This window comes from Labrus bergylta, chromosome 7 (assembly GCF_963930695.1).
Source record: "Labrus bergylta chromosome 7, fLabBer1.1, whole genome shotgun sequence".
NCBI lineage: Eukaryota > Metazoa > Chordata > Actinopteri > Labriformes > Labridae > Labrus > Labrus bergylta.
The window spans coordinates 12,520,874-12,548,483 of record NC_089201.1 but is presented as its reverse complement, the minus strand read 5'-3'; the positions used below and the strand labels follow the sequence as shown (position 1 = coordinate 12,548,483).

The 27,610-nt window shown below is 43.1% G+C and overlaps 1 protein-coding gene and 1 pseudogene across 1 annotated transcript in view; one reads left to right on the top strand and one right to left on the bottom strand.

Annotated features, from left to right (window-relative positions):
• Nucleotides 1–6,452: 6,452 nt before the first annotated feature.
• Nucleotides 6,453–7,241, bottom strand: LOC109998712 (carbohydrate sulfotransferase 8-like; annotated as a pseudogene).
• A 693-nt stretch (nucleotides 7,242–7,934) lies between these two features.
• Nucleotides 7,935–27,610, top strand: part of LOC109998707 (carbohydrate sulfotransferase 8-like) — a 26,739-nt gene continuing 7,063 nt past the window's right edge. The window contains exons 1-2 of the mRNA XM_020653579.2: nucleotides 7,935–8,078; nucleotides 15,012–16,241. Coding sequence (XP_020509235.2) covers nucleotides 16,130–16,241 — 112 coding nt within the window. The 5' untranslated portion in view covers nucleotides 7,935–8,078; nucleotides 15,012–16,129. The remainder of the gene's footprint in view (nucleotides 8,079–15,011; nucleotides 16,242–27,610) is intronic.

The following is a 27,610-nucleotide window of genomic DNA, read 5'->3' as shown; positions in this document are numbered from 1 at the left end:
TAGGTACCACGAGCAGGCCTGATAACTGAAGGCTCTACCTCCCATAGTACATTTAGAGACTGTAGGTACCACGAGCAGGCCTGATAACTGAAGGCTCTACCTCCCATAGTACATTTAGAGACTGTAGGTACCACGAGCAGGCATGATAACTGATAACCGAAGGCTCTACCACCCATAGTACATTTAGAGACCGTAGGTACCACAAGCAGGCCTGATAACCGAAGGCTCTACCTCCCATAGTACATTTAGAGATCGTAGGTACCACGAGCAGGCATGAGGCCGTAGGTACCACGAGCAGGCCTGATAACCGAAGGCTCTACCTCCCATAGTACATTTAGAGACTAGGTACCACGAGCAGGCCTGATAACTGAAGGCTTGACCTCCCACAGTACATTTAGAGACCGTAGGTACCACGAGCAGGCCTGATAACTGAAGGCTCTACCTCCCATATTACAATTAGAGACCGTAGGTTCCCACGAGCAGGCCTGAGACTGTAGGTACCACGAGCAGGCCTGATAACCGAAGGCTCTACCTCCCATAGTACAATTAGAGACCATAGGTACCACGAGCAGGCCTGATAACCGAAGGCTCGACCTCCCATAGTACATTTAGAGACCGTAGGTACCACGAGCAGGCCTGATAACTGAAGGCTCTACCTCCCATAGTACATTTAGAGACCGTAGGTACATTTAGAGACCGTAGGTACCACGAGCAGGCCTGATAACTGAAGGCTCTACCTCCCATAGTACATTTAGAGACCGTAGGTACCACGAGCAGGCCTGATAACTGAAGGCTCTACCTCCCATAGTACATTTAGGGACTGTAGGTACTACGAGCAGGCATGATAACTGAAGGCCTGGCCATTAAGAGCTTTTTAAGTGAGAAGAAGGATTATAAATTATTTCCTATATTGTATAGGGAGCCAGTGCAGAGAAGCCACTACCAGAGTTAAGTGGTCCCTTTTACTAGTTCAAATCAGGACCAGCTGAAGAGTCTTTAGAGACTTACCAGAGCAGCCTGATGAGAGAAAATTACAGTAATCCAATCTGGAGGCAACAAATGCATGAACTAGTTTTTCTGCATGGTTTTGTGACAGGATATGCCTGATTTTAGATACATTACAAAGATGAAAATAGGCTGTCCTTGACATTTGTTTTATGTGAGAGTTAAAGGACATATTTTGATCAAATAGAACTCCTAGATTCCTAACAGTGGTGCTAGATGCCAGACTGATGTCATTAAAGACAGTCATATCATTAGAAAAAGACTTCCCCAAACCTCTCCCAGACCTGCACTGAGGGGGCAGGGCTCTTAAAGTAAGAACATTGCTCTGAAGAGAAGCCATGTTTAGTCCTGAGCGCTGAGTTTAGTTAACAGAGAAGAAGAGAAACACTTTGATATAACAGCGCTTTTTTGAAATCCACTGATCACAGACACCAGACTCCATTTACAAGAACAGTCATTTATCCTTTCAGAATACAGAACCTGCTGATTGTCCTCAGCTGTGATTGGTTTGTTAGTTTGTGTGTTTTTGTGTTATGCACATATTCTTTAAGATGTGAACAAACTTTTTGTGAAACAGAAAAGTCACACAATAACACGAACAAGCTAACCTGCATGCTGTGAGCATAATAACATTTGGGGGTGCCAGATAGCCTAGGGGTTATGTTTCACGTCCAATGAGGCTGTGGCTCCTTTGCTCCATGTCCTTCTCTGCTCTTCTCATCCCTGTTTTTTTCTCTATCCACTGTCTTTTCAATAAAGCCCAAACTTAATCATCGAAAGAAAAGACAAACATTTTCAATGACGTTCTTCAGTCTGAGGAACTCTGAAAAAAACTGTTCATTCAACTGATTGATATGTCAGGGCGGTATTCACCAAGATTGGATGGTGGCAGCTTGAAAAAGTGTTCATCCATCTGCTCAGACTCAAGATCTAATTCTCAAAGCATATAGCTCCAATGATATTCAGACACACGGACCAATCTGTAACGCTGACACTATTGTGTTTAAAATGGGTACTGCAGTCTAAATTCTAAACATTCAGAGCATTCAGGACCAGAATCTAAAGTTAGAAGGAGGACATACTGGCTGCTGCATTGTTGTCAAAGAAGCCAGCACTTCAACATAGCATGTTTCCTTAATGTCTGATCATATAGTAAGGTCACTTTATCATTTCACTCACTACACATTTTACTGGTTGGTCTTTTACTTTGAACTCTGCAGTTTGAGTGTGAAACAGGAGAAGAAGAAGACGTGTTTCTCTTTCCTGTTTTGTCATATTATCTCCAAAAAACTGTGTGTTTACAACCGTCTGTTACGAAGAGGAAGAATTAAAGTTTGTCTTTTTATTGATCAGTCCTGATGACCTTTAGACGACCTTGACACCTTAACACTTCCAGCTCACATGCAGCTTTACACCTGGGTTTGTGGTTAATATACTTTCAGAGATGTTCTTTTCTGATCATGTCACTGCAGAGAAACAAGAATCACAATAAAGATTGTTGATTTGGGTTGTGGAGGTTGAACATTTGACACATTTATAGAATCATCTGATGTTTGTTTCTTACATTGTAAGATCTGATTTATTCAAGGAGCAGAAAATGATAATAAAGAGATTTGAAAGCTGATTTATAGTGTTTTATTGTGTTTACTTGATGAAACAGCTCCAACATGAACTCAGCGAATAAACGGAAACAAATTCAGAAAACTAATGCTAAGAGTCCTTCTCTCAATTGCTAATATGCTAAAACATGCTAAAGCTACAAATGGAAAAATTAAATGTAATAAAAGTATGATGAGGTCATCCTGTTTTTTACAACCTTGGACGACAACCTTAGTCATAAAAATAAAATTGAATCATCTCTGTCATATAACGAGGACTCCAAAGTGGACGTGTCAACGCCAATTCTATAAAAAGTCGGGACAATGAATAAAATGTAAATAAAAACATGAAACCACATTTTAATTAAAAATAGCACAAAGACGACATATCAAATGTTGAAATGTCATTGCTCTTGTGAAAAGACAAAGCTCATTTTGAAATTGACCCCAACAGCTGGTTCCAAAGACGCTCCGACAGGGTTGTATTCAGCACTCAATCATCTCAGGAGCCACCACCAACCCCTTAATGGGAAACCACAAGTCACATTTCCATTTTCATTGTGATTGCCCTCATTGTCTTCACCTGTGTCATTAGTCTCACCTGTGTTTGATTACCCCTTGTCTATTTAGTCTCAGTGTTTCTTCCCTTCCGTGTCAGTTCATTGTATGTGTTTGTCAGTGTGTATGTTATGGCAGTGTACTGGTGGCTCCCTGTTTTTGATCCCTGTGTTTTTGTTGAAGTAAGTTTTTGTTAAAATAAATAGTTTAGTTAATTCTTCACTTGGGTCCACACCTCCTTGTTTTCAAACCGTTTGTGACAAAACCTCTGTACTTGAGTATTAAGTAGTGTTATGGATCAATTCAAGTCCAAATCTCGACATTTGAGTACAAAGTATTGAAATTTGAAATATTGTGTTAGAAGTGTGCCTAGTGTCCGCCCTTCCGTTTGAAAAATTCTAACGGCTGTGTGGAGTGAATGCCTACGTCACCAAACCTATGAAAGCCTCGTCACTTGACGCGGCAAACTGTCGGGAGTCAAGTGGATTGAGAGAGCTGCGCGATCAATAGCTTAGTGGTTTAGTAGTTGGATTGTGCTGTTAGTATAGATTAATTTAGTGCAGTGGTTCTCAAACATTTTAGATTGTGTACCACCTCCGAAAATATTTGGCTCTCCAAGTACCACCATTATGGTAGATGTTAAAATACACTGTAGGCCTATTTGTACACACATTTAATGCAGGAGGCAAATATATTCATAAAAAGAATATTATTTATTATTTTCTGTTGGCAGCCACGCTGTAGGCCTACTAGGGGCTAGCACTAGAACTGGCACTTAAACTCCACACAACACTGAAATTTGCCCAAATCAAAAAAAAGTGCAGAACAATAAAAATGACAACTTTATACTAACAACCTGTTTGAGAATATTTAGTCTCCAGTGTTTCCCACTAATAGACGATACCTGGGCCCAAGTATATTTCTGACCTGTTCTTATTGAATTTTTCATTAATTCATAAAATTGCTGCGTGCCAGAGAGAGAACGCGCGCAGGCACGCATTCCGCAGGCTCCATGCAACCAGATCCGCTGTTAAGTCTCTGCGTTCAACATAGCAAAACTGCCTTTTTTTAAAAATCCCTCTCGACTCCTGCGGAGTGTTAAGACAGCAAAAGAGAGCAGAATCACATCAGCTTCAGAGCTACAGAGAGAGAGATAGAGGGAGGGGGAGCGATAAATTCCGCTGTCCGTACATGCATCAAAACTGAAGCTTCTCCTGGCTCCGTTTTAAAAATGTAAATGTACAGCTGCTTGCTGCGGATTGTGTGCTGAACTCCAATAAATAACAGAATATCTGTTAATGTAGGCCTACAGTCAAATAATTAGGCCGTGCTGTCACGTTTTTCAGGAGAGCTGGTTAATATGCTTGGCTGGTAACATTAGCCTGTACCATGGATGCGAGCACAATGTACAATTTAACCATCAGCTCGTGAGAAAGTTTACACTTATGTTTCCCCCATTTTAAGGGATATGTTCGTGTACTATAATTGTACGTAAGATGTTTATCATACTTAGTGCAGGGTAATACGAGTCACAGCAGGTCGTTTTTCATCTTTGCGCACACACAGAGGGGTTTGTGAGAGGTCTAGACGTAATCAAATAAATTGAAGTTCAACTAGAGACGCGCTGCCCAGCTCCTTTGCTCACAAATTAAAACTGCTCCCCACAAAGTTTATTTACTTAACAGTATATCAGGGTTTTCTTGAAATGTACTTTTAAAAAATATATATAGCTCAAGTGCTCTCATAGCTCCGCAGATCCTCTCGTCACCGGTCCCTCACTGCTCTGTTTATTAAAAACTATAAAACCATAAAGTGGTCGTAGGCAACTTGTGAACTTTATATTCGCTGTCTATTGAAGTGTAAAAAAGGTTGAAGTGGGTATGAGCTGCTGTTAATACTCTAAGTGTTAATAATCCTGTTAATAAGCATGAGTATTATCCAAACAATAGCTGGGATAAAGTAGAATGGTGATATAGCATATGTTCTGTTTCAGCCTAAACTGACCAGAGGTGATCGGTTTGCTGCTCATTTGTAAAAACATTAATCTAGAACCCCTCTCTCTATGCACAGCTCCTCAGTCTTGGACTCCTAACAGAAGTGTGTCATGTGAGACTGGCACTTTCATGGCTGTTCCTGAGGCTCTAGCAATCCCTGATGGTCCAAGGGCGAGCTCCACCACAGTCAGAAGAGTCTCAACTCAGATACTCTTATAATAATAATAATAATAATAATAATAACTTTATTTACATAGCACCTTTTAAAAACACAGGTTTACAAAGTGCTTTGACAAACAGCAAGAACAAAGCAAACTAAACCAAACACAGAAGAACATTAACAACAGTAAGAATATAACAGATGCAAAATACTAAGAATAATTAAATACAATTCAACAGAAAAGAACCCAAAGTGCACGATACACAACCAGACATATATAAACCGACCATCACAAGAACCATCATAAGAACCCAGGAAACACAAGAACCCAACAACACGAGCTGAGACCAAGAGGACCAAAGATTTAAAAAGATGTAAGAAACTAAGAGATAAAAGCAAATAAAACGCAATAAGAAGGTAAGAGCAGTAAAAGAAATAAAAACAAGTGGTTAAAGGATCAAAAAACCCAAAACTATAATATTAATAAAAATAAAAAGTAAATATAAATATTATTGTGTATCCTTAATATATACATGGGGACTTCACTGCCCACTGAAGAGTCATCCTACTTCAGGTAATTTGTTTTTAGAAATATGACAGGCATCATTATTAATCTATGGAAAATTGTGTTATAACTCTAATTTATCTGTACACTGAAGGCTACATTGACACACTTTTTTTTGCAGGCATTAAGTTCCTGTCACCCCAAGTGAATACACTTCAGACTGCTGTGAACTGCCTGGTTGCAATCTTCACATGGACGCCAGGTGTCTGTAGGAACTGTGAAAAATGAATATAAAAAAACAATGGTAAGCCTTTTTGCAGGGCTTTGTCCTAAATGAGAATAATTTGATATACTCCAAAGCAAAGATAATGAATCACACAGGTGTTGCAACACTTCTGATAATAATTTCTGACTTTGTAAAATACATGTTATGAATAAAAATATTTAGAAACTATTCTGTGTATTGATTTTGTAAAACTGACCTATTGAGGTCTGGTGTCTGTCTTTAGAGCTGCATGTATGTCCCATACACCGCCTGCAGCACATAGGGGTTTATTTGTGTGAGAGGGGCAAACATTGTACCATGTTGCTGCAGAAGGAGTGAGTGGCAAGTCTTTAAGAGCCCCGTCCCCTCAGTGCAGGTCTGGGAGGGGTTTGGGGAAGTCAAACATCTCATAGTCGATGCGGTAGAAGTCATAGACTCCCTGCCTCTCAGTGGCGTTCAACTGGGAGAAATATTTCTTCATGGTCCTCAGGGTTTCTGTCCTTATAGTCGGGGTAGCTGAGGTTCTGTGGTGCTCCGATGCTCCGCAGCAGGAAGTTGGCTTCACTGTTCATGTTCTCAAACTTGCTGAAGTCATAGTGGATCACACAAGGTGGACACAGAGTGCTCATCTTTGCCCAGTGGATGTCATTCACCACTGGACGTTGCGGGGCCAGCAGGTAGTGCACAAACTCCCTGAAGGTGACGCCATCACCTGTGCGCAGGGCTTCTTGTGAGGGGTTGGCGCGGTACCTGGAGATGATGGGCCGTCCAAACAGAGAAAGTAATCGTTTTAATTCTCAAACTTGTCTCGATATGCTGACACCAGCCGCTCAAAAGGATCCCTAACAAACAGCACCTTGGTGTAGGTGTTCAGCCTCTTGGTTATGCTGTCAGGGTCGTATTGTCCCAGACGCTGCAGGTAGTTTGCACCGTGTGATGTCATGTGAGGGATGTTGAGAAAGAGGTGGCTCGGCCCGCCAGAACCAACAGAGGGCTCCAAAGTATGGTGGCTCATTCTTTTAAACCAGTAAAGAAGGTTGCTTCCTTCTGATGAGACTGCACTGTTCTCTCTTCTTCAAGGCTCAGGGTCAGACCCCGGTAGCGCCCTACCTGCGTTTGTTAACTGGTGTGATGAAAACTTCCTCGACCTTAACATGTCGAAAACAAAGAAGCTCATAGTTAAAGCTTGTTAAAGCATAGTTAAACTGCCTGCACAGTTTTGTAAAGGTTAGAGTCCGGCAGAGAGACTTGTGTCCTCTGTAGGAGAGAGCTAAGAGAATAATGTCTCAACGTGACCACGTCCCGTCTTCTGAGGTAACGCCCTCAGGCCGCCGCTTTGTAGTCCCCCTCAGAAAAACAAACCACTATTCCAAATCTTTCATCCGCTCTTCTATCAGGCTGTTGGACCTTGTTGTCGTCACTCAGAATGAAACGTCTTTGTATTTTCTCGACGTGGTCTGTACACTCTTTGAATTACAATGTGATGTTCAGTGTGTCTCGGTTATTCATTTATTGACTTCTTTATTTATTACTGTTGTACTTAAACTGCAGCTTTTCATCTGCACCTTGTGTGTGATATTACCCAAAGAGACCACACGGGGGCGTCCGTGTGCCTGTAGATTCCTGTAGAATCAATGAGATGATGGAAGTATGAAAAACAAAAACACCAGACTACAGACCGACGCTGCAATGTGATGTCAGAGGACAAAGGATAGACAACAACAAGAGAGGTTATTTTAAAATGTTGGAAAGACAAACTTTTATTGTGAAGGTTCATCCTTTAAACATCCGGTCTGTGCCTCTTCTCCTCAGGTAACTTGACTCTCTCTCTCTCCCTCGCTCTCATCCCTCTCCCTCTCTCTCGCTCTCTCTCTCCCTCGCTCTCTAATAAACTCACTAACCGGACTATTCACCGGACAAGCACACACACCTGCAGGTTCACCGTGCAGTGACTGTTTCACCGCTGACAGCGACCACGCGGGTCCGGGCGCAGGTGAGTGTGAGCAGCAGCAGACCACAGTGGACCGGGGGGTATTTAAGTTAACTTTCTCGGGTAACGGGCAGAGTGAGATTCAAATAATGAGTATGCGGGCATGCGCATGTGTGCGTGTACGCACAAAGTTTGTAGTTGATTTTATGTGACATTTCTGAAGCTCATATCAACAATCTAACATGAGAATACGGTGGCCCTGAAGGTCAACTGCACAAATATTTACTAAATCCCCCAAGAAATAAGAAAATGCAAAAAATATTTAGTGAAATTCTAAATATTTGTTAAATTGCAGAAAAACATTTCATAAGCGCAAAAATGTTGATGTGTTGCATGTGTTGGCAATAAGAGTTTCTTATTTCGAACCCCACCATTCTGAAAGGGGTCCAACTTTATAAAGTCCAATTATCTGACATTAAAGGTCCAATCAGTGAGATGTGTAGTGAATGAAATGATAAAGTGAGCTTACTATATGTTCAGACATTAAGGAAACATGCTATGTTGAAGTGCTGGCTTCTCTGACAACAATGCAGCAGCCAGTATGTCCTCCTCCTAACTTTAGATTCTGGTCCTGAATGCTCTGGATTTGTTTGGACCAGAGAAGGTAGGCGCTTTTAAAGCACCCCCACTTGGCCGTTTTGGATGCCACTCGGTTTGCCAGATATGAGAGCAGTTATCAGGTCAAACCAACAGGTGTTGCAGAAATGGAAGCGGGCAAGAGAACTGGTTCAGATAGAAGTGATTGTACCCGACCTAAAAAGCCTCTGCATGTTTCTAATAAGCTCCACGAGCAGAAACGTGCTCAAACTAGGATCAATATTGAAGATGCTTTTGAAAAATAGAGAGAGGTTAGAAGAATGTCTGGTCAAAAGAAGTAAACATTCATGTTGGAGCACATTTAGGAGTTTGAGTGTTTATTATTAAGGACAGAGGATGAATGTGTGACAGATAGAGACTCTGCAGCAGCCTGTGTTCAATATATTATAATATCCAAAATATTGTTTATAGAAATACAAGTTTAAGGCGACCCCATGTGGGGTCACGACCCTGAGGTCGGGAAAGCCTGCAGTACAGTTTGGAGCTGGGTTTGGTGATCTCTGAGACGAATCTTAGGAGGGGGGGTGGGGTGAGCTCATGCTTGGTTTGGTCTCCTCCGTCAGAGAGGAGGTGAGCGAGCCGCTCTGTGATCGCTCTGAATTATTTGTCTCCTCGCTGCTAAAAATAGAACCTTATAACACACACACACACACACACACACACACAGTCTCACACACACACACATACAGAGACACACACACACACACACAGTCTCACACACATACAGAGACACACACACGCACACAGTCTCACACACACACACAGAGACACACACACACACACTCACACAGTCTCACACAGAGTCTCTCTCACACACACAGTCTCACACACACACACACACACACACACACACAAGGGGCGGATGTGGCTCAGTTGGTAGGTCGAGGGTTCGATCCCCTGCTGGGCAACATGTCCGAAGTGTCCTTGGGCAAGACACTTAACCCCGAATTGCTAACCCCGAATTGTTTGCTGCCTCGGTGGTGGTGTATGAATGGGATTAGTTACTTCTGATGGATAGCGACCACTACCATGGGTGTGAATAGGTAGATGTGACATGCAGTGTAAAAGGGCTTTGAGGACTAGAAAAGCACTATATTAGCTCAAATTCATTTACCATTTACACACACAGTCTCTCACACACACACACACACACACACACACACACACACACACACACACACACACACACACACACACACACACACACACACACACACACACACACACACACACAGCGACACAGTCTCAAACACACACACAGAGACACACACACACACACTGAGCAGTGGAAGGATTGATGACGGCCTAATGCTTCGTATGAAACTCGCTCATTTAGAGATCTGATCAGACTGTATGAAACATGGACGTACAAAAGCTAATCCGCCCCATAATGCATTGTACAAACTGAAGCCAATCCACAGAGAGGGTGCACGGCTGTCCTCGGAGCGCTCCCCACACATCAGGAGATCAGAGTGTAAATACTGGACCATAGACTGTAAATATTACTGGACGAACCCTGACCCGTCTGTTACATAGGCAGAAAATGAGTCCAATCGACGGCCGCATCCATATTGGATTTGCAGTCTCAACCTAACTTCGGATCAACCTAGCAACAGCAGTAAGGCGGGACCGGCGGGACTTAACTCCGCCCATTCAGCTCGACGTTAGCAGTCCACTTGACAGCATAGCTAACGGCTAGGCTGCTATCATCCTCTATTCCTGCCCGTCCGGAGTTATCGCTATAAACAGTAAGTTAACATTTAACTTTTCTACAACACAGTTAAAACGAATTATATTCAACCCAAATATTTAATTAAAGTCTTAAAACTACACTTTTTTAAATATACAACTATGGTTATTAGTTATTTGTCAGAGCAGTTAGACTTTGTCAGTGTTAGCAGAGAAATACATTAACAAAGTTTTATCCATAAACTGTAAATAAATGAGACATCCAGAAGAAATCAATATTACAAAGCATACAGTTCATGTTACTGTTCTGACAAAAAGAGGAATGTCTGTGTCTTATATTTACTGATGTCAACAGCGATGAGGTGAACATGACAATTGAAAAATAAATATTTAGTATTTATTATAAGACATTTGTTTTCTATTGAACCTGTGAAGTCATGGAGTCTGTGGCCAGTGTCAGCTTCACACCAAAAACTGTAAGTATTAGAAAAAATAGTGTTCAAGACTGGCATCTATTATTATGAGCTGCAGCTACCTTGTTCAATATTATTCCTGCAGATGTGGCTCATAACAAAAAAACACCCTGAGCTGTCACATGTAGTTAACTGTACATGTTGTGTTGTCTGAGGCATTAATTGAACACCTTTGTATTTCTCCTATAGACACAGTGTGGATTATTGGTGACTTGTCCGTCGAGGTGCCCAGAGAGCTGCAGAGACAGAGGAAGAAACCTGAGCCTCAACAACATCTGTATTTGTTGGTTCTTCTGGGGTGGACTTCGGTTGCTTCTCTACAACAGCTCGCTGTGAGGGAGGTCTCCCCCGGATGGCCTGAGTGATGTCACCCACAGGCTGAGAGCTGAGGCGTGTTTTAAGCCTCCTGACAAACCGTTACACTGCGCCCATTACACAGCTACATGCCTTATTGTGAATAACTCTTATCCTTCATCAAATCAAAACTGATGAGTCATCAAAACATTCACCCCCCCCCCCCGTACAGTGTGTGTCCATCGAGACATGAGCTAATCACACCTATTTGTTTGTTTTGTACCAAACTGTAAACATGTTCATCTCTGCTGTAAAAACAGACTTTTTTTAATGTTGTTTTTCAGATTAAATAAATATTTCTATATAAATGCACTCCTTTATGTCTACTTATGAGTATACATTTCAGATTTGAAATGACAAGACTAAAATGTGCATTAATGCTCAACTCAGTAGCTTAGGGAAGGAAGTCTACTTTTACACAACTTTTTATTCTTTTGATGAATACTAATGCAGTTCATTTCTTAAAGTGGGATGGAACAGAGTCATTGCAAAATGATGACCTTAAACACAGCCCCATTCTTAAATCAAGATACATCGAGAGTAAATAAGATCAATAACTTGTGAATAAAAACACAGTTAAAAATGATTTAGAAATGTAGTCTTCCCAGATCAATATCACATAATATCAACTTCTCCCATCTAAACTGGACAAAGGGTTTTAAAATGGGAAGAAAACAGTTTGATTGCAAGTTGTTTGGAGGAGATCTATTTTTATTTGAACAGCATGAATACAGTCTTCCAAGGTGCAAACCCTCCCCCTCCTCCTGAAGCCTGTGGAGCTCCTTGATGTACTGCTGTCTTATCTGCTGGCCATCTTCTCTCAGCAAAACTTCGACTATTGAAATGTCATTCAGAAGAAGCTCGAGCATGTGACATGGATCCAGGAGAACATGGACTTTTAGTGAGGGGTCTTCAGGATGGCAAAGAAAGAGAGAAAATATCAGTTATTCATTCAATCATTTTTTTGTTCTCATCTATTTTTCTGTATTCATCTGTGCGTAAGAGTACACTAATAAATTCAGCAGTGTACTACCCAGACAACAAAGGTACAGTATTCAGGTAATCAACATCTATTCAAAGTTAAGAAGATAAACCTTATTGTAATCATGCTGTTTTTAGCTCTCTCACTCACTTGCACAATGATATTCCACATCAAATTGTCTCAGATTTTGGGTGAGGAAACATTAAGCAATTTATTGTGGATAGTACTTCATCTTTACATGAAACAAATATTACCTGAATTATTTAAATCATTAACAGTCTCTGTGCTTTAGTACAGAACATACAGTAACTCATTTATTATTAACATGAGCTCAGTACATGGCTGTATTCTTCAAACTATTTCTTATACTTTATATCTATGTGCTTTATCTTATTTTCATTCCATATGTTATTTATATTTTATATTTCTACAGCTATATTCTGTGTATGAGTTCAGTGAAAATTAATATGGTTATTAATATAGTTCTTAATGGTTACAGATGCTCTTACAAAGTGCATTTTTTAAAATTTGTTAACAGTTTGCTCAAATCTTAAGACACTACATCAACCATGTAACTTTAATGTCATCCTCTATAACCTACACAGCACATTAGGTTCAGTTCAGTTTATGTTACTGACAGATAATTACTACACAAAGTTTGTTTTTTAATGTCCACATTTACGTGGAGTATAACATTCATCATAACGTCAGATAACCATATTTACAGTCTGTGGTTAACCACCGAGGTGAACCTTTAGCTTCTAACATCACACAAACTCTGTCTTACAACATCTTAACAACAAACATTTCTAAACCATTGACCGTAAATAATGTAAATAATGAGCTACACTGAGTACAGTTAGCCGTCTGGTTTACAAGCTAACGCTAAACAAGCTAGGTCCGTAAATATAAATACCGACACATGAGTAAGCAGTAAATATAACACTACTATATCACTTACCGAAAAAAACTGAAGCATCAACTTCTTGGATGGTCTGTTAACCGCACAGCAAGCCGTGTATGTTGTCAGATATGTGTTAAACAAACTCTCCAAACGAAGTAAAAAAGAGGAGAAATCAGACGGATCAAGCTGTTAGCCTCCTGACCTGCTGACCTGACAGACAGATGCAGCGCGCAGAGCTGTCAATCAAATCTGCCACATCCCTAATATGGGCATAGCTGTTTTCCTTAATAGAATAAAATCCGATGAGTTATAAAAAAATTCACCCCCCCCCCCACAGTGTGAGGAGAAGGGGCCGTCAACTTCTCAGATATATCTCGTTTTTTGAACCAGGCTGTAAACATGTTGATTCCTGTGGTAAAAACGGGCTTTTTTGGCTGTGGGCTTATGGCACTTCCGGCGCTTCTGCAGCCAGCCTCAAGCGGACACTCGACGAACTGCAGTTTTTTGTACTTCCGCATAGGCTTCATTTTTCGAGACCGGAGGTTGCCCCTTGTACTGAACACGTCTGACGCCTCGATGTAAGAGGTTGTTTACTGACTCAGAGCGCTGATGATGTGGGGGCGGAGCCAGCACATGGCGAGCTGCAGACACTTATTGATCTGTGTTCAGAACTCCATCTGTCACAGTGATCCACATCTCGCACATGCTTAGACTGATCAAAGAGACCCCCCCCCCCCCCCCCCTGGAGGTCAAAGGTCAACATGAGATCAGTTTGAAATCTGATCCTCCGACACACACACACACACACACACACACACACACTCTAATCATCGATCAGTCAGGGCCTTTACGTGGACTCGAGTGTCCTGGTCTTGATCCAGTTTTTAAGTATCTTGGTTTTGTGTTTGTGAATGTAAACATCATATCCTGATCTGAGAAACCGGGATAAGCCCCTGCCCTCCAAGAATCCCCATCTTAATGCGTGTCCCGGTGACCCAGGAGCTGTGATGTCGGGGGCACTGTACCCTGGTAGGGCCTCTGATGGCAGATTGGTCCTGGGGGACCAGACTACACATGATTCAGCAACCTCCATGGTGGCCCGGTTGGGCTCAGAGACGACATGAAGCCAGCGTCCTGTAGGCCCACCATCCACAGGGCGAGGCATAGGGGATGGGAGAATGATAAGGCGGTGGACTGGACGTGCTTATACTTGGCAATGCAGACTGTGACCTTTCTGGGCGGGAAAAAGGTGCAGGAGGCGGAGCCCTACGAACCTCAACGCACAGCACTGCTTCTGAAAGCAAACATTTAGAAACAGGTTCTCTCCTTTAATGAGGTTTGCTCAGGGTCAGAGGCGGCGGGCAGGTGTGGGAATACTCACTTTGCCCCGGGTGACAGTAAGGGTCCTCACAAGTATAGAGGTGCGTACACAGTGTGTGTGTGTGTGTGTGTGTGTGACTGTGTGTGTGTGTGTGTGTGTGACTGCGTGACTGTGTACCTGCCTGCTTTATTTACATTCTAACAGTGGAGTCACACCTGCTGAGGGAAGCACTCTGGAGGAACAGATGTTCCTGCAAAGGCTCATGGGAGCAGAAAGTGTGCAGTCAGCAGGATGTTCAGAGAGTCATAAAACAAACACACACACACACACACACACACACACACACACATACACACACACACACACACACACACACACACACACACACACACACACACACACACACACACACACACACACACACACACACTGCATGTTCATCATCAGGAGCAGATATGATGTCACAGTTTGTTTCACATAAACAAGACCTGCAGATTAAATATCAGATGAACATTTTATGAAACTACAGTTTGATTTCTGTTCCCTTCACGCTGTGAAGTCTGACATGTTCACATGTTTCATAAACATTTCATCTCTTCTTCTGTTTCTTATTCAGGCTGGTTGATGCAGGACTGACCGAGTCCTGAGGTCTCTACTGGACTGACCGACTCCTGAGGTCTCTGCAGGACTGACCAACTCCTGAGGTCTCTACAGGACTGACCGACTCCTGAGGTCTCTGCAGGACCTACCGACTCCTGAGATCTCTACAGGACCGACCGAGTCCTGAGGTCTCTACAGGACTGACCGACTCCTGAGGTCTCTGCAGGACCTACCGACTCCTGAGATCTCTACAGGACCGACCGAGTCCTGAGGTCTCTACAGGACCGACCGAGTCCTGAGGTCTCTACTGGACCGACCGACTCCTGAGGTCTCTACTGGACCGACCGACTCCTGAGGTCTCTGCAGGACCGACCGAGTCCTGAGGTCTCTGCAGGACCGACCGACTCCTGAGGTCTCTACTGGACCGACCGAGTCCTGAGGTCTCTGCAGGACCGACCGACTCCTGAGGTCTCTACTGGACTGACTGACTCCTGAGGTCTCTGCAGGACCGACTGACTCCTGAGGTCTCTGCAGGACCGACCGACTCCTGAGGTCTCTACAGGTGTGACAGAGTCCTGAGGTCTCTACAGGTGTGACCGAGTCCTGAGGTCTCTACAGGACTGACCGAGTCCTGAGGTCTCTACAGGTGTGACAGAGTCCTGAGGTCTCTACAGGTGTGACAGAGTCCTGAGGTCTCTACAGGTGTGACAGACTCCTGAGGTCTCTACAGGTGTGACCGAGTCCTGAGGTCTCTACAGGTGTGACAGACTCCTGAGGTCTCTACAGGACTGACCGAGTCCTGAGGTCTCTACAGGTGTGACAGAGTCCTGAGGTCTCTACAGGTGTGACCGAGTCCTGAGGTCTCTACAGGTGTGACAGAGTCCTGAGGTCTCTACAGGTGTGACAGAGTCCTGAGGTCTCTACAGGTGTGACAGACTCCTGAGGTCTCTACAGGACTGACCGAGTCCTGAGGTCTCTACAGGTGTGACCGAGTCCTGAGGTCTCTACAGGTGTGACCGAGTCCTGAGGTCTCTACAGGTGTGACAGAGTCCTGAGGTCTCTACAGGTGTGACAGACTCCTGAGGTCTCTACAGGTGTGACAGACTCCTGAGGTCTCTGCAGTGTGTCCCAGTGATGAGGTCCCCTAACTTCTTCCTCTGGTTCCTCTTCCTGCTGGGAGTAGGATGTCTGCCGCTGCTGCTCCACCTGGAATACCTCAACAACACCTTCAGGCAGCTGAGAACAGGTCAGTGATGTTTAACAAGTCAGACAGAGGTCTCCTCCTCCTCTTCCTCCTCCTCCTCCTCTTCCTCCTCTCTCCTCCTCCTCCTCCTCCTCCTCTTCTTCCTCCTCCTCCTCTTCTTCCTCTCTCCTCCTCTTCCACCTGTTCCTCATCCTCCTCCTCCTCCTCCTCCTCTTCCTACCTCCTCCTCCTCCTCCTCCTCCTCTTCCTACCTCCTCCTCCTCCTCCTCCCTTTCCTCATCCTCCTTCTCCTTTACCCGTGGAGCTGGTCTGCTTCCTGTTGGACAGGCAGGTGACAAACACCAGCGGTTAGCTTGAGCTAGCGGTGTAGCTACAAGCAGTAAACCTACACACTACGTCCTGCAGGGGGCGGAGCTTCTGGGGGAGGGGCCCAGTTTGAATGTTTACAAACATTTCTTTCGACTCCACCTTTAAGTGAATGAATCCTAATAGTAATGGAATTTTATCAGATATATGGCCAATCTGGGAATAAATTCCTTACCAACCAATTTCTACACCAATGTGTTTCTAAAGGTGTCTAGTTACACATATAAAAATATTTAAATTCAACTCCTGTAGGAAAATCCGTGAGAGCTGCTGAAACTTCGGGTACCTGGAACCCTATTGGTTGAAAATTTGAAATTTTTTATTTTTTTTTACATGTGCCTTAAATAGCATCTTTAGGGTTAAATTAGGGGTTATTTGGGATGCTGAATCCATTGCAAGCATTTATTTTGCACCAAAACCACTCCTTGGTAGAGAAACGGCCACGCCCACTTTTCCAGATCTCTTGAAAACCCTTTGTTTAGGTGAAAATCAATGTTGCATGTTGCATGTGAATTATTCATAGGTCTATTTATAAATGTATTAGTGACGGTAACTACCTTTTATTAACTGTTAAATGTTGCAGTTGGTTAACATTTGCAAGTGAGTGAGTTTTGAGTGGCAGGTCCCAGACGTGCTCATTCTGTGGATCATGGACAGACACAATAGAGTCCACACATAACAAATAATATTCATATTAATATAATATTGTAAGTAATATGTACATATCAGATTTTAACTCTGATATGTACATATTACTTACATTATTTACAACTGTAAATATTGAATGTCACTACATTGATTAATACTATAAGGAGTGTACTGTCATCAAACTAGCTTATAGCTAGCAAATACTAGGTAGTTAGCTAACATCCACACACCCCAAGTGCATCTGATTACTATTTTACTTACTTGAATGATAGCTGACTGCCTCATGCTAACATTAGCTAGCTGTCGTCAGTGGTTTGTTTTGGTTTCTCAAGGTCTTTTTGCAGTAACTGTACATCTGACCCCCTATTTGCTTCAAAATACAACATAGTAGAGAAGATATCTGTCCACATGACAAAGGATGTCTTGCATGTCACAAGAATGATATCTGATTTTTTTTTTTTAATTAAGATTCTACTTATTTCTTTGTAGGGCATTACAGTCTAGCAGTATGGATGTCTATGTTAACCCTGCACCTCTACTCACTTGTTTCACCTGTGAAGGCCGAGATATGCTAGTTCACAATCTTGCACAGGCAAAAGCTGAAGGCTACCAAACTCTGTTAGCAAGTAGAAGCAATTGAAAATACTACAATTTTTGAGCACATGAAGGAGGCACAGAGAGTTGGAAGACTTAGATACCACATAGAGTGTAAACCTGATTTGTACAACAAGTCTGTCACACACACAGTCAACTTGTGCAGCAGAGGCGCAGAAAGAGTCAGCACAGACAAAGAGACGACACATTTGCTCTGGATTTAGTGCGTTTCCTGCATCTAGTTCACATTTAGTTCAGCTTTTGCACAAGGATGTTCGCATTCTTTGCAACCACTCCACTCATATCTTCCCAAAAAATCCAGAGACGACTAGAAAAAGAAACAGAGTCCCTGACAATTTGACTGCAGATGGACTGAAGACAAGCTTGCTGAAGACAGCACATGGACAAATAGAGCACTGAAGTCATTGACCGCCTAGAAGGGATCAATGACTTGGTACAGAGGAAACCTTGTATCATTTGCGCTGCAAAGTACTTTTTCGAGACAGATGGTTATTACTCCAAGACAAAAGATGTAGGAAGGAAAACTGATGAGGAGCGAGGCGCTGTGTTTTATGAGCTCTGTGAATGGTTAGACCTGGAACTCGAGCATGGGATTATGACACTTGACCAAGTCCACATAAAAATGCAGCAGTTTGATAAGAGTCTCTCATATTCAAAGAAGTGGCTGAAGCAGAAGCTCCTAGAGAAATGCCAGGATACACTGTATTTCAAATCACAGAAGGGGAGAGCAGATGTTCACTGTTTTAAAGATAAGACCAGCAACATCTTTCGAGAGCAACATGCTGACATTGTTTGGAAATGAGAAGACTCAAATCTTAAAGACTGCACTAAAGTTAATTTGCAATGACATCACCACTATTGATATAGATCCAAAGTCATACCCAACTGCACACAGTATGACTGATATCCCTATTCAGCTGGCACTTGTTCCTGAGAGCTTTCAGATGTTGTTGAAACCTATAGTGAGGACGGATGAAAGAGTAGCAAAGGCCTTTTGGCCTCGGTCAGGGGTATTGCCGTACATGATGGGGCTTGCCATACAACTGGATTATAGATTTGGGTCAAAGTGGATGCTCAACAAGTTACACCGGTTAGGGTACACAGTCTTGTGCAGAAATACAAAACTACAAATACGGCTTCCTCAATGTGGAGTGGGCATCTCTGATGCTTCTGGCGCTCTTGGTACCATTGTTGAAGAAACCGACAATCAGATAGATGATGAGATTGAGGTTGACATCCAACTTGGGGGTTTATTAGTAACGACAGCTGGTAAAAGTGAAATACAAAGTTACAATCAGACGAACATCATGGATGTCAATCTGCTCACTCACTAAGTTTGTCGGAGACAATATAGATTTGAACATTGTTTAAATTTATGGGAACACTCCTTGAATGTGACCCTAATGACCACAAGACCATCTTCACCACTCTCAAAGAGTGCATGCGTATCTCCAGGGACAAAGTCACCATAGTGACCTTCGATCTCCCCATCTGACTCAAGGTAGGATATCATAAAGCAGGTGAATCTACCCATCATTTCAAGGTTGGGTGGGTTGTATTGAAACTGATGAAGGCGGCCAAGTCAGATGGTGGGTTAAGCAGAGGGAGGATGAGAAATAGTGATTCAGGCCACAAGTGCTGGGTGCAGACCCTCAACTACTTCTCCGATGTCAACCAGCGCATGACGGAAGATGTCAAGAAACACAATCAACTCCACAAAGACCTTTCCAGAACACTGATGAAGCGAGACGCTGAAGCAGTTGAACTTACCCTCAAAAGGTTTGAGGAGACCAACCCATTTGACCACGATCAAGTTACTTGTGTCCTTCTCAACAGGATTCTTGAGCACTGCGGGTGACACAGTCAACGCTGAGAGAGCAGAAGTTGGGAGGTAGATGCAGATAAAGCTGGATGGACAGTCAGTAACATCGACCATGGAGGTGAAGTTCAAGGTGCAGGCCCTGTCATCACTGAGAAATATTCCCCAAGTCAAAGACAAGAAGGTTTACCTAAACTCACTCAAGTTGTTCACCTGACTGATAATCTTTGCCCAACAGGATATGACAGTTGAGACAAGCTTAGAGTATGAGCTGACTCCTTTCCCCTTGTCATTGTTCAACAAAAAAGGTAAAAAAATTAACAAGGCGAACAAAGCAGGCTTTTCCAAAACAAGCCTGAAAGACTTGGCTGATCCGCTTGACCTCACAGACCAACCCTGCTCCAGTCTGGTGGTTGATGGAGGATGGCTTCTCTACTTGGCAAAGTGGGAATAAGGTCAGACTTGGCAGGAGATTGCAGGCAGTTACCTGAGGTTTGTGCAGTGTCTTGGCAGTCGCTCCCAGAAGATCATTGTGGTCTTTGATGGCTATAGTAGCTCGCCAAAAGATCATGACTACATTCAGCGTACCAAGAACTCATGCTGTAATCTACAGATTTGACCAGATATGATACATTTGACACCAAGGGCAAAGTTATTGAACAACATTCATAACAAGTGTGTGCTTATCCATCTCCTCTCTTCAACGTTCCGGAAACATCAGATCACTGTGGAGCAGTGTGACAATGATACGGACACTTTGATTGTGAGAGCGGCATTGGCTGCTGCTACAGATGACTCTGTTGAGGGCAGTAAAACATTAAGTAGCAATGTTACATGAATTACTTTGATATGTGTGGACTCTATTGTGCCTGTCCATGATCCACAGAATGAGCACCTGCCACTCAAAACTCACTCTCTTGCTACAAATGTTAACCAACTGCAACATTTAATAAAACAGTTAATAAAAGGTAGTTACCATCACTAATACATTCATAAATAGACCTATGAAGATACTTTATAATTCACAGGCAACAAGCAACATTGATTTTCACCTAAACAAAGGGTTTTCAAAAGAGTGGGAAAAGTGGGCGTGGCCGTTTCTCTACCAAGGAGTGGCTTTGGTGCAAAATAAATGCTTGTAATGGATTCAGCATCCCAATTAAACCCCTAATTTGACCCCTCACATGCTATTTAAGGCACATGTAAAAAACAATCTTTCAGTAGCTCTCACGGATTTTCCTACAGGAGTTGAATTTAAATCATTTTATATGTGTAACTAGACACCTTTAGAAACACATTGGTGTAGAAATTGGTTGGTAAGCAATTTATTCCCAGATTTTCACAATATTCCCTTACTATAAAAGTATTATTAATGTGAAGTGTATGATTGTGTAGCTGCAGGGCTAACGTTCAGAGTTATATCTCAGAGCCTCTTCTGGATGATTCCAGTCTGCTGGATGATCTCTCTCAATATTGACTTCTGTTTTAAATATCTATCAGCTGTTTCCTGAAACTGCTCTCTGTTAATGATACTGATCACTTTAACACATCAATAAACCGGATTGATCAGCAGCAACACACACAGACACACACACAGACAAACACAGACAAACACACACACACACAGACACACACACAGACAAACACAGACAAACACACACACACACACAGACACACAGACACAAACACACATACACACACATATATATTAAACATACACAGCAGAGTTTCCTCTCTGTTAGTAAAACTACACCTCACCAACATCCTGTCTACACAACAACACAACAATACACACAACATGAGTAACACTCTGAGAGGCCGTCTCACAGCTGGGGGGCCAAACTGGGATCCTGACCTGTGCAACTTCTCTGCACACCCATGAATGAAGAGCGTTTATTTACCCCTTCTGTCTGAACCAATCTCATCGACTTCAAGTAACACAAGATAACAACAACGTAAACATCTTCTACGCTTCATTAGAAGGAAAATAAAACTGTACATCCAAAGTCAGAGTTTCAGTCTGCACGCTGAAAATGCCGGGCTGCCTGTCACAGTCTGAATGGTGGACTTCAACATCCATCCCACCTCTGGCAAAGAGCCAATCACAGTCAAGGGTTTTGGGGTGGCAGCTGGGAAGGCCAAGAAGATTTCAAGGTGGGCCCATGCCACCCCTCTGGACATGTCCCCTTCTGCTGATCGTCTCTTACTGGTTATAATGATCATCTCTTACTGGTTATAATGATCATCTCTTACTGGTTATAATCAGAGCTGATCATCTATTACTGGTTATAATGATCATCTCTTACTGGTTATAATCAGAGCTGGTCATCTCTTACTGGTTATAATGATCATCTCTTACTGGTTATAATCAGAGCTGGTCATCTCTTACTGGTTATAATGATCATCTCTTACTGGTTATAATCAGAGCTGGTCATCTCTTACTGGTTATAATGATCATCTCTTACTGGTTATAATCAGAGCTGGTGTGGAAGATGTGAACTTTCAGTGATTGTTGGACTTGATGCATTTAGAGTTTCATGGTTTCTAATTTTAGCGTCTAACGAACTGCTGCTTCCTGAGCCAATCACAGAAACTGTCAGACTCCTTTTAGGATGTGTTTAACTTCTTTGTATTTGCACAGATATCGATACCACAGTTTGTAAGATGAGACAATCTGATGACAGTTGACTTGTGTGTCATGTTTATCATTGGTCATATGAGGTAAACTCCGTCCTCTTTCATGTAAACGTGCTTATGTCAGCTCCAGGTTTACTTTGCTTCACTTTGGAAGGTTCCTCCAACAGTCCAACAATGCTGTTTATGAAGTCTTGATAATGGACCCCTCCACATGCAGGGCTGAGACCCCCCCCCCCCCCCCCCGCCTCTCAAAGCTCCTCTGTTTCTGTGTACATGTCTGTGGGAGTCTTGACACAAAGAAAACTCTGAGACATCAGCAGAAAGCAGAACCTGGGGGGCGTCATGGTATGTGGCCCCCCTCAATCATTCCATCACATTAGCATACATTCAGACAATCTGCTGTGTGTGTCATATTCCATATTCAACCCCCCACACCACTTCAGAAGGATGTGACCTCACACGGAGACGCCGTCTGATTATCAACAAGTCCTGAAGGACACTTCACCTCAGCCAGTCTCACTGGAGAGACACAAAACACCCAAAGAGGGACAACAAGGCAACACAACCTCTACAAATAGACACAGAGATACAGACTGCCGACACAAGACAACTACAAGAGACTCCCAATAACTAGATAACAACTACATGGAGACAACAAAGCATCATACACACAGAGATGTATGTCACTCCTGGTTTGAGCCCAAGCAGCAACCTCCGGTGATGAAGTGTAAAATCATGCAGTTCCTCGAGTGTCCACTAGAGGCTGGCTGCAGAAGCACAGGAGGTCACATACACACACATTCTAAAAAGCCTGTTTTTACAGTAGAGATTAATATGTTTACAGCCTAGTTCAAAAAAACAAATAGGTCTGATTCGCTCATGTCTTGATCGACACACACTGTACAGGGGGTGACTGTTTTGATGACTCATCAGTTTTGATTTGATGAAGGATAAGAATTATTCACAATAAGGTGTGTAGCTGACCTGATTGACAGGTGGGCACGGTGTAACGGTTCGTCAGGAGGCTTAAAACCCGCCTCAGCTGCAGCTCTCAGCCTGTCATTAGGTTGACTGAAAGTTAGACTGAGAGAGCATTTCCAACATGAAGACCGCCATCGATGGGACTCCAGCGTCCCCTTCAGGAACAGGCGGCTGACTCACTCAGGCTTCAAACATTCATATTCACAGTCTGTGACTGAGCCTGATGTTGGGAGTCAGACTCCTGGTGTAAGCCTGATGTTGGGAGTCAGACTCCTGGTGTAAGCCTGATGTTGGGAGTCAGACTCCTGGTTTAAGCCTGATGTTGTATCACCGCCACCTCTGCTGTCAGGGCAGCGGGCTCGTCTCTGTGGAGCAGGAAGTCGGTGTGTGACAAGCACAAACACTGAAACTATTAAGAGTGTGTATTTGAAACGTGAGATCAGTGTCATCGCAGCAGCTCCAAATAGAAACCAGGCTAAATCTGTTAGGGTGCTTAAAACCCGCCTCAGCTCCTAGGTTGAATGAAGGTAAGTGTGAGACAGCATTTCAAGCATGGAGACCGCCATCGATGCAGGAATACGTGGGTGTCATCACTCAGGCCATCTGGGGGAGACCTCCCTCGCAGCGAGTTATTGAAGAAGGGAAGCAACTGAAGTCCACCTCAGAAGAACCAACAAATACAGATGTTGTTGAGGCTCAGGTTTCTTCCTCTGTCTCTGCAGCTCTCTGGGCACCTCGATGGACAAGTTACCAATAATCCACACTGTGTCTATAGGAGAAATACAAAGGTGTTCAATTAATGCCTCAGACAAGACAAAATGTACAGTTAACTACATGTGACAGCTCAGGGTGTATTTTTGTTATTAGCCTCATCTGCAGGAATAATATTGAACAAGGTAGCTGCAACTCAAAATAATAGATGCCAGTCTTAAATACTATTTTTTCTGATACTTACAGTTTTTGGTGTGCAGCTGACACTGTCCACAGACTCCGTGACTTCACGGGGTTCAATAGAAAACAAATGTCTTATAATAAATACTAAATATTTATTTTTCAATTGTCATGTTCACCTCATCGCTGTTGACATCAGTAAATATAAGACACAGACATTCCTCTTTTTGTCAGAACAGTAACATGAACTGTATGCTTTGTAATATTGATTTCTTCTGGATGCCTCACATATTTATTTACAGTCTATGGTCTAACAGTAGTTTTATCAACAACAACGAAACGAAAAAAGACGCCAAAGCTCTCGTCTTTTATCATTTAAAACACTTCTTATCCTTAAACATGTTCTTACACCCAAGTAATGATTTGTAACACAATGTGAGAATTTAAATGTAAAGATTAGCCTCAAAATGTTTCTTGCATGTTATGATAAAACTTTGCTCATGTACTGCTCTGCTAACACTGACAAAGTCTAGTAACTGCTCTGACAAATAACTAATAACCATAATTGTATATTTAAAACTACATTTAAGTGTAGTTTTAAGACTTTGATAAAATATTTGGGTTGAAGATAATTCATTTTAACTGTGTTGTAGAAAAGTTTAATGTTAACTTACTGTTTATAGAGATAACGCCGGACGAGCAGGAAAGCAGTAGGGGATGATAGCAGCCTAGCCGTTAGCTTTGATGTGAAATGGAACCTCGAGCTGAATGGGCGGAGCTAAGTCCCGCCCGGTCCCGCTTTAATGCTGTTGCTAGGTTGATCCGAAGTTAGGTTGAGACCCCACTGAGACAGCAATTCCAATATGGATGCACCCGTCAATTAGACTCATCAGATGCCTCCGTAACATACGGGTGACGTCACTCAGGGTTCATCCAGTAATATTTACAGTCTATGGTGTATTCAGCTGTTACCATGACGACTACAGGCTGTTGCTAAATGTCTACATAGAGAGGCTAATTTATAACATGCTAGCTGAGATTGGTTTGTAAGGTTCCAAACTTATGACGGTAACTTTAAGATTGACGATGAGAGAGACAACTTTTTGGTGTCAGATGGATTTATTGATTTCTTTATATCAAAGCTGAGACAGAACTCGAGATAGATGACTTCCTGCAGCCGCTAAAGCTGCTAAACACGAGACAACAATGACACCACTAAAGATACAAGCTAACATTACGTCTCCATCTGAATAACATCTTGCTATTAGATCGCTGTTAATAGCTGTTCTATTTGATCGACTTTGAAATGACTGAAGGAGGAGGAGTTACAGAGTGTTGCTTTAAGATGACACAAAAAGACAGAATTTAAAGGATGGTGTGCTCTGAAGATGTTGAAGAAGCTTTTTCTCTTCAGCTTCCTCCATTTCCTGGAGACGTAAAGATGTGTAAACATGCACTGCATGTGTGAGAGATGCCCGATTGTTACAAACCTGTGGAGCTCTGTGAGTGGGGGGAGGTGGGGTCTGAGGGGGAGCACAGTGTTTTAGAGGATCTGGCAGAGGGCCGAGTTCGTCTATTCAGTGTCAGCGAGCGAGGCTTCAGCTGCTTCACCTCTCTGTTCATGTTTTATTGATGCACAGCTGATGAATATTTGAAGGAGAGCTGTCACTCTCTGAGAGTCTGCTTAGATTCCCTCTCAGAGTTTGATCTCTTTTCCTCTGCTCAGAGACACAAGCCCTCATCAGAGCGCCGTTTCAAGCCACCGTATCTACGCCCCTATGACGTTTTGGTCTGTCCCAAGGCGTTACAGAGGAGAGACGGGATCAGCTGAGCCAGCAAGGGAGAACAGCGCTGTGTATGTGTGCAGGTCTGTGTGTGTGTGTGTGTGTGTGTGTGTGTGTGTGCGTGTAGCTCTGTGTCAGACAGAATCTACACCCTGTGTGTTTAAATTCAGTTTGAAGTGATGTAGACGATGTTTGGCGTTCTGAGCTGACGGTCTGAGAGATTTATGTTAAAGTCGATCCTGAGAAACAAAGAAGCGTCACAAACACTGGGAGCGCCACGTTTCATGGGATTGTGTTCCCGTTCTCGGCATCCTTCTGAGAACTGCGGCGTAATCTGCTGCACACTCAGGCGCTAATACAAAACCTCGGCTGAAGATTTGAATATTTAGTCAGAGTTTAATCTGTGTGTGTGTGTTTGTGTGTTTATGTTTGCGTCTGTGTGTATATATGTGTGTGTCTGCGTGAGTGTGTGTTTGTGTGTGTGTCTGTGCGTGTATATCTGTGTGTGTGTGTGTGTGTGTGTGTGTGTGTGTGTGTGTGTTTGCGTGTGTATATCTGTGTGTGTGTGTGTGTCTAGGTGTGTAAAACTTCAGTTTCTCTGAAGGACAATCTTTCCCATCATTAGTTCAGCTTGTTTTTCTGATGACTTTAGATTCAGGCATCCCATGAAAACAAAGCAGAGCCTGACAGAAAGGTATTGATAGTATTGTCTGATATCGGCCTATCAGAGAGTCTTTTAGAGAAGAGATCCACGTTCTTAAAGATGAAACTAAAGAACCATGGTATCTGAAATAGGAACTTTTCCATTGGTTGAAGATGCTCTGCCTCCTTCAGGCTCATGAACACTGTAGGAAACTTCTGTATCTGTGCTATCATTAGCCCCCCTCCTGTCCCGGGTCACCGCCGCCTCAGCTGTGCTACATTCGGCTGACGGGATTGGCTGCAGCAGGTGCTGAGCTCTGCAAACCGCGGCATGCTGGGTAATTAATTAGAGTCCTGTGGGAGGCGGAGTCACGGTGGCTGAGGTCAGGAGTCAGTAAATGCACCTGTACAGTGGCGCGAGCGGTGCAGCTGCTGTGAGGCTAAAGTTAGCTCGTGTGCAACGTGAACGGAGGATACAGTCCTTGTGGTTACAGCAGCCGTGGGTTTGAATCAGATTTACAAAAAACTTTAATAGAACCTCAAACTTTGAACAAACAAGAAGCTGCATTTATCAGAGCAAAGTTTGATATCACTTCAGTCTGGACACACACACACACCAACAGGACACGCAAACACACACACACCAACTGGACACGCAAACACACACACACCAACAGGACACGCAAACACACACACACCAACTGGACACACAAACACACACACACCAGCAGGACACACACATACACACACACACACCAACAGGACACGCAAACACACACACACCAACTGGACACACAAACACACACACACCAGCAGGACACACACATACACACACACACACCAACAGGACACGCAAACACACACACACCAACTGGACACGCAAACACACACACACCAACTGGACACACAAACACACACACACCAGCAGGACACACACATACACACCAACAGGACACACACACATACACACCAACAGGACACACACACATACATACACACCAACAGGACACACACACACATACACACAC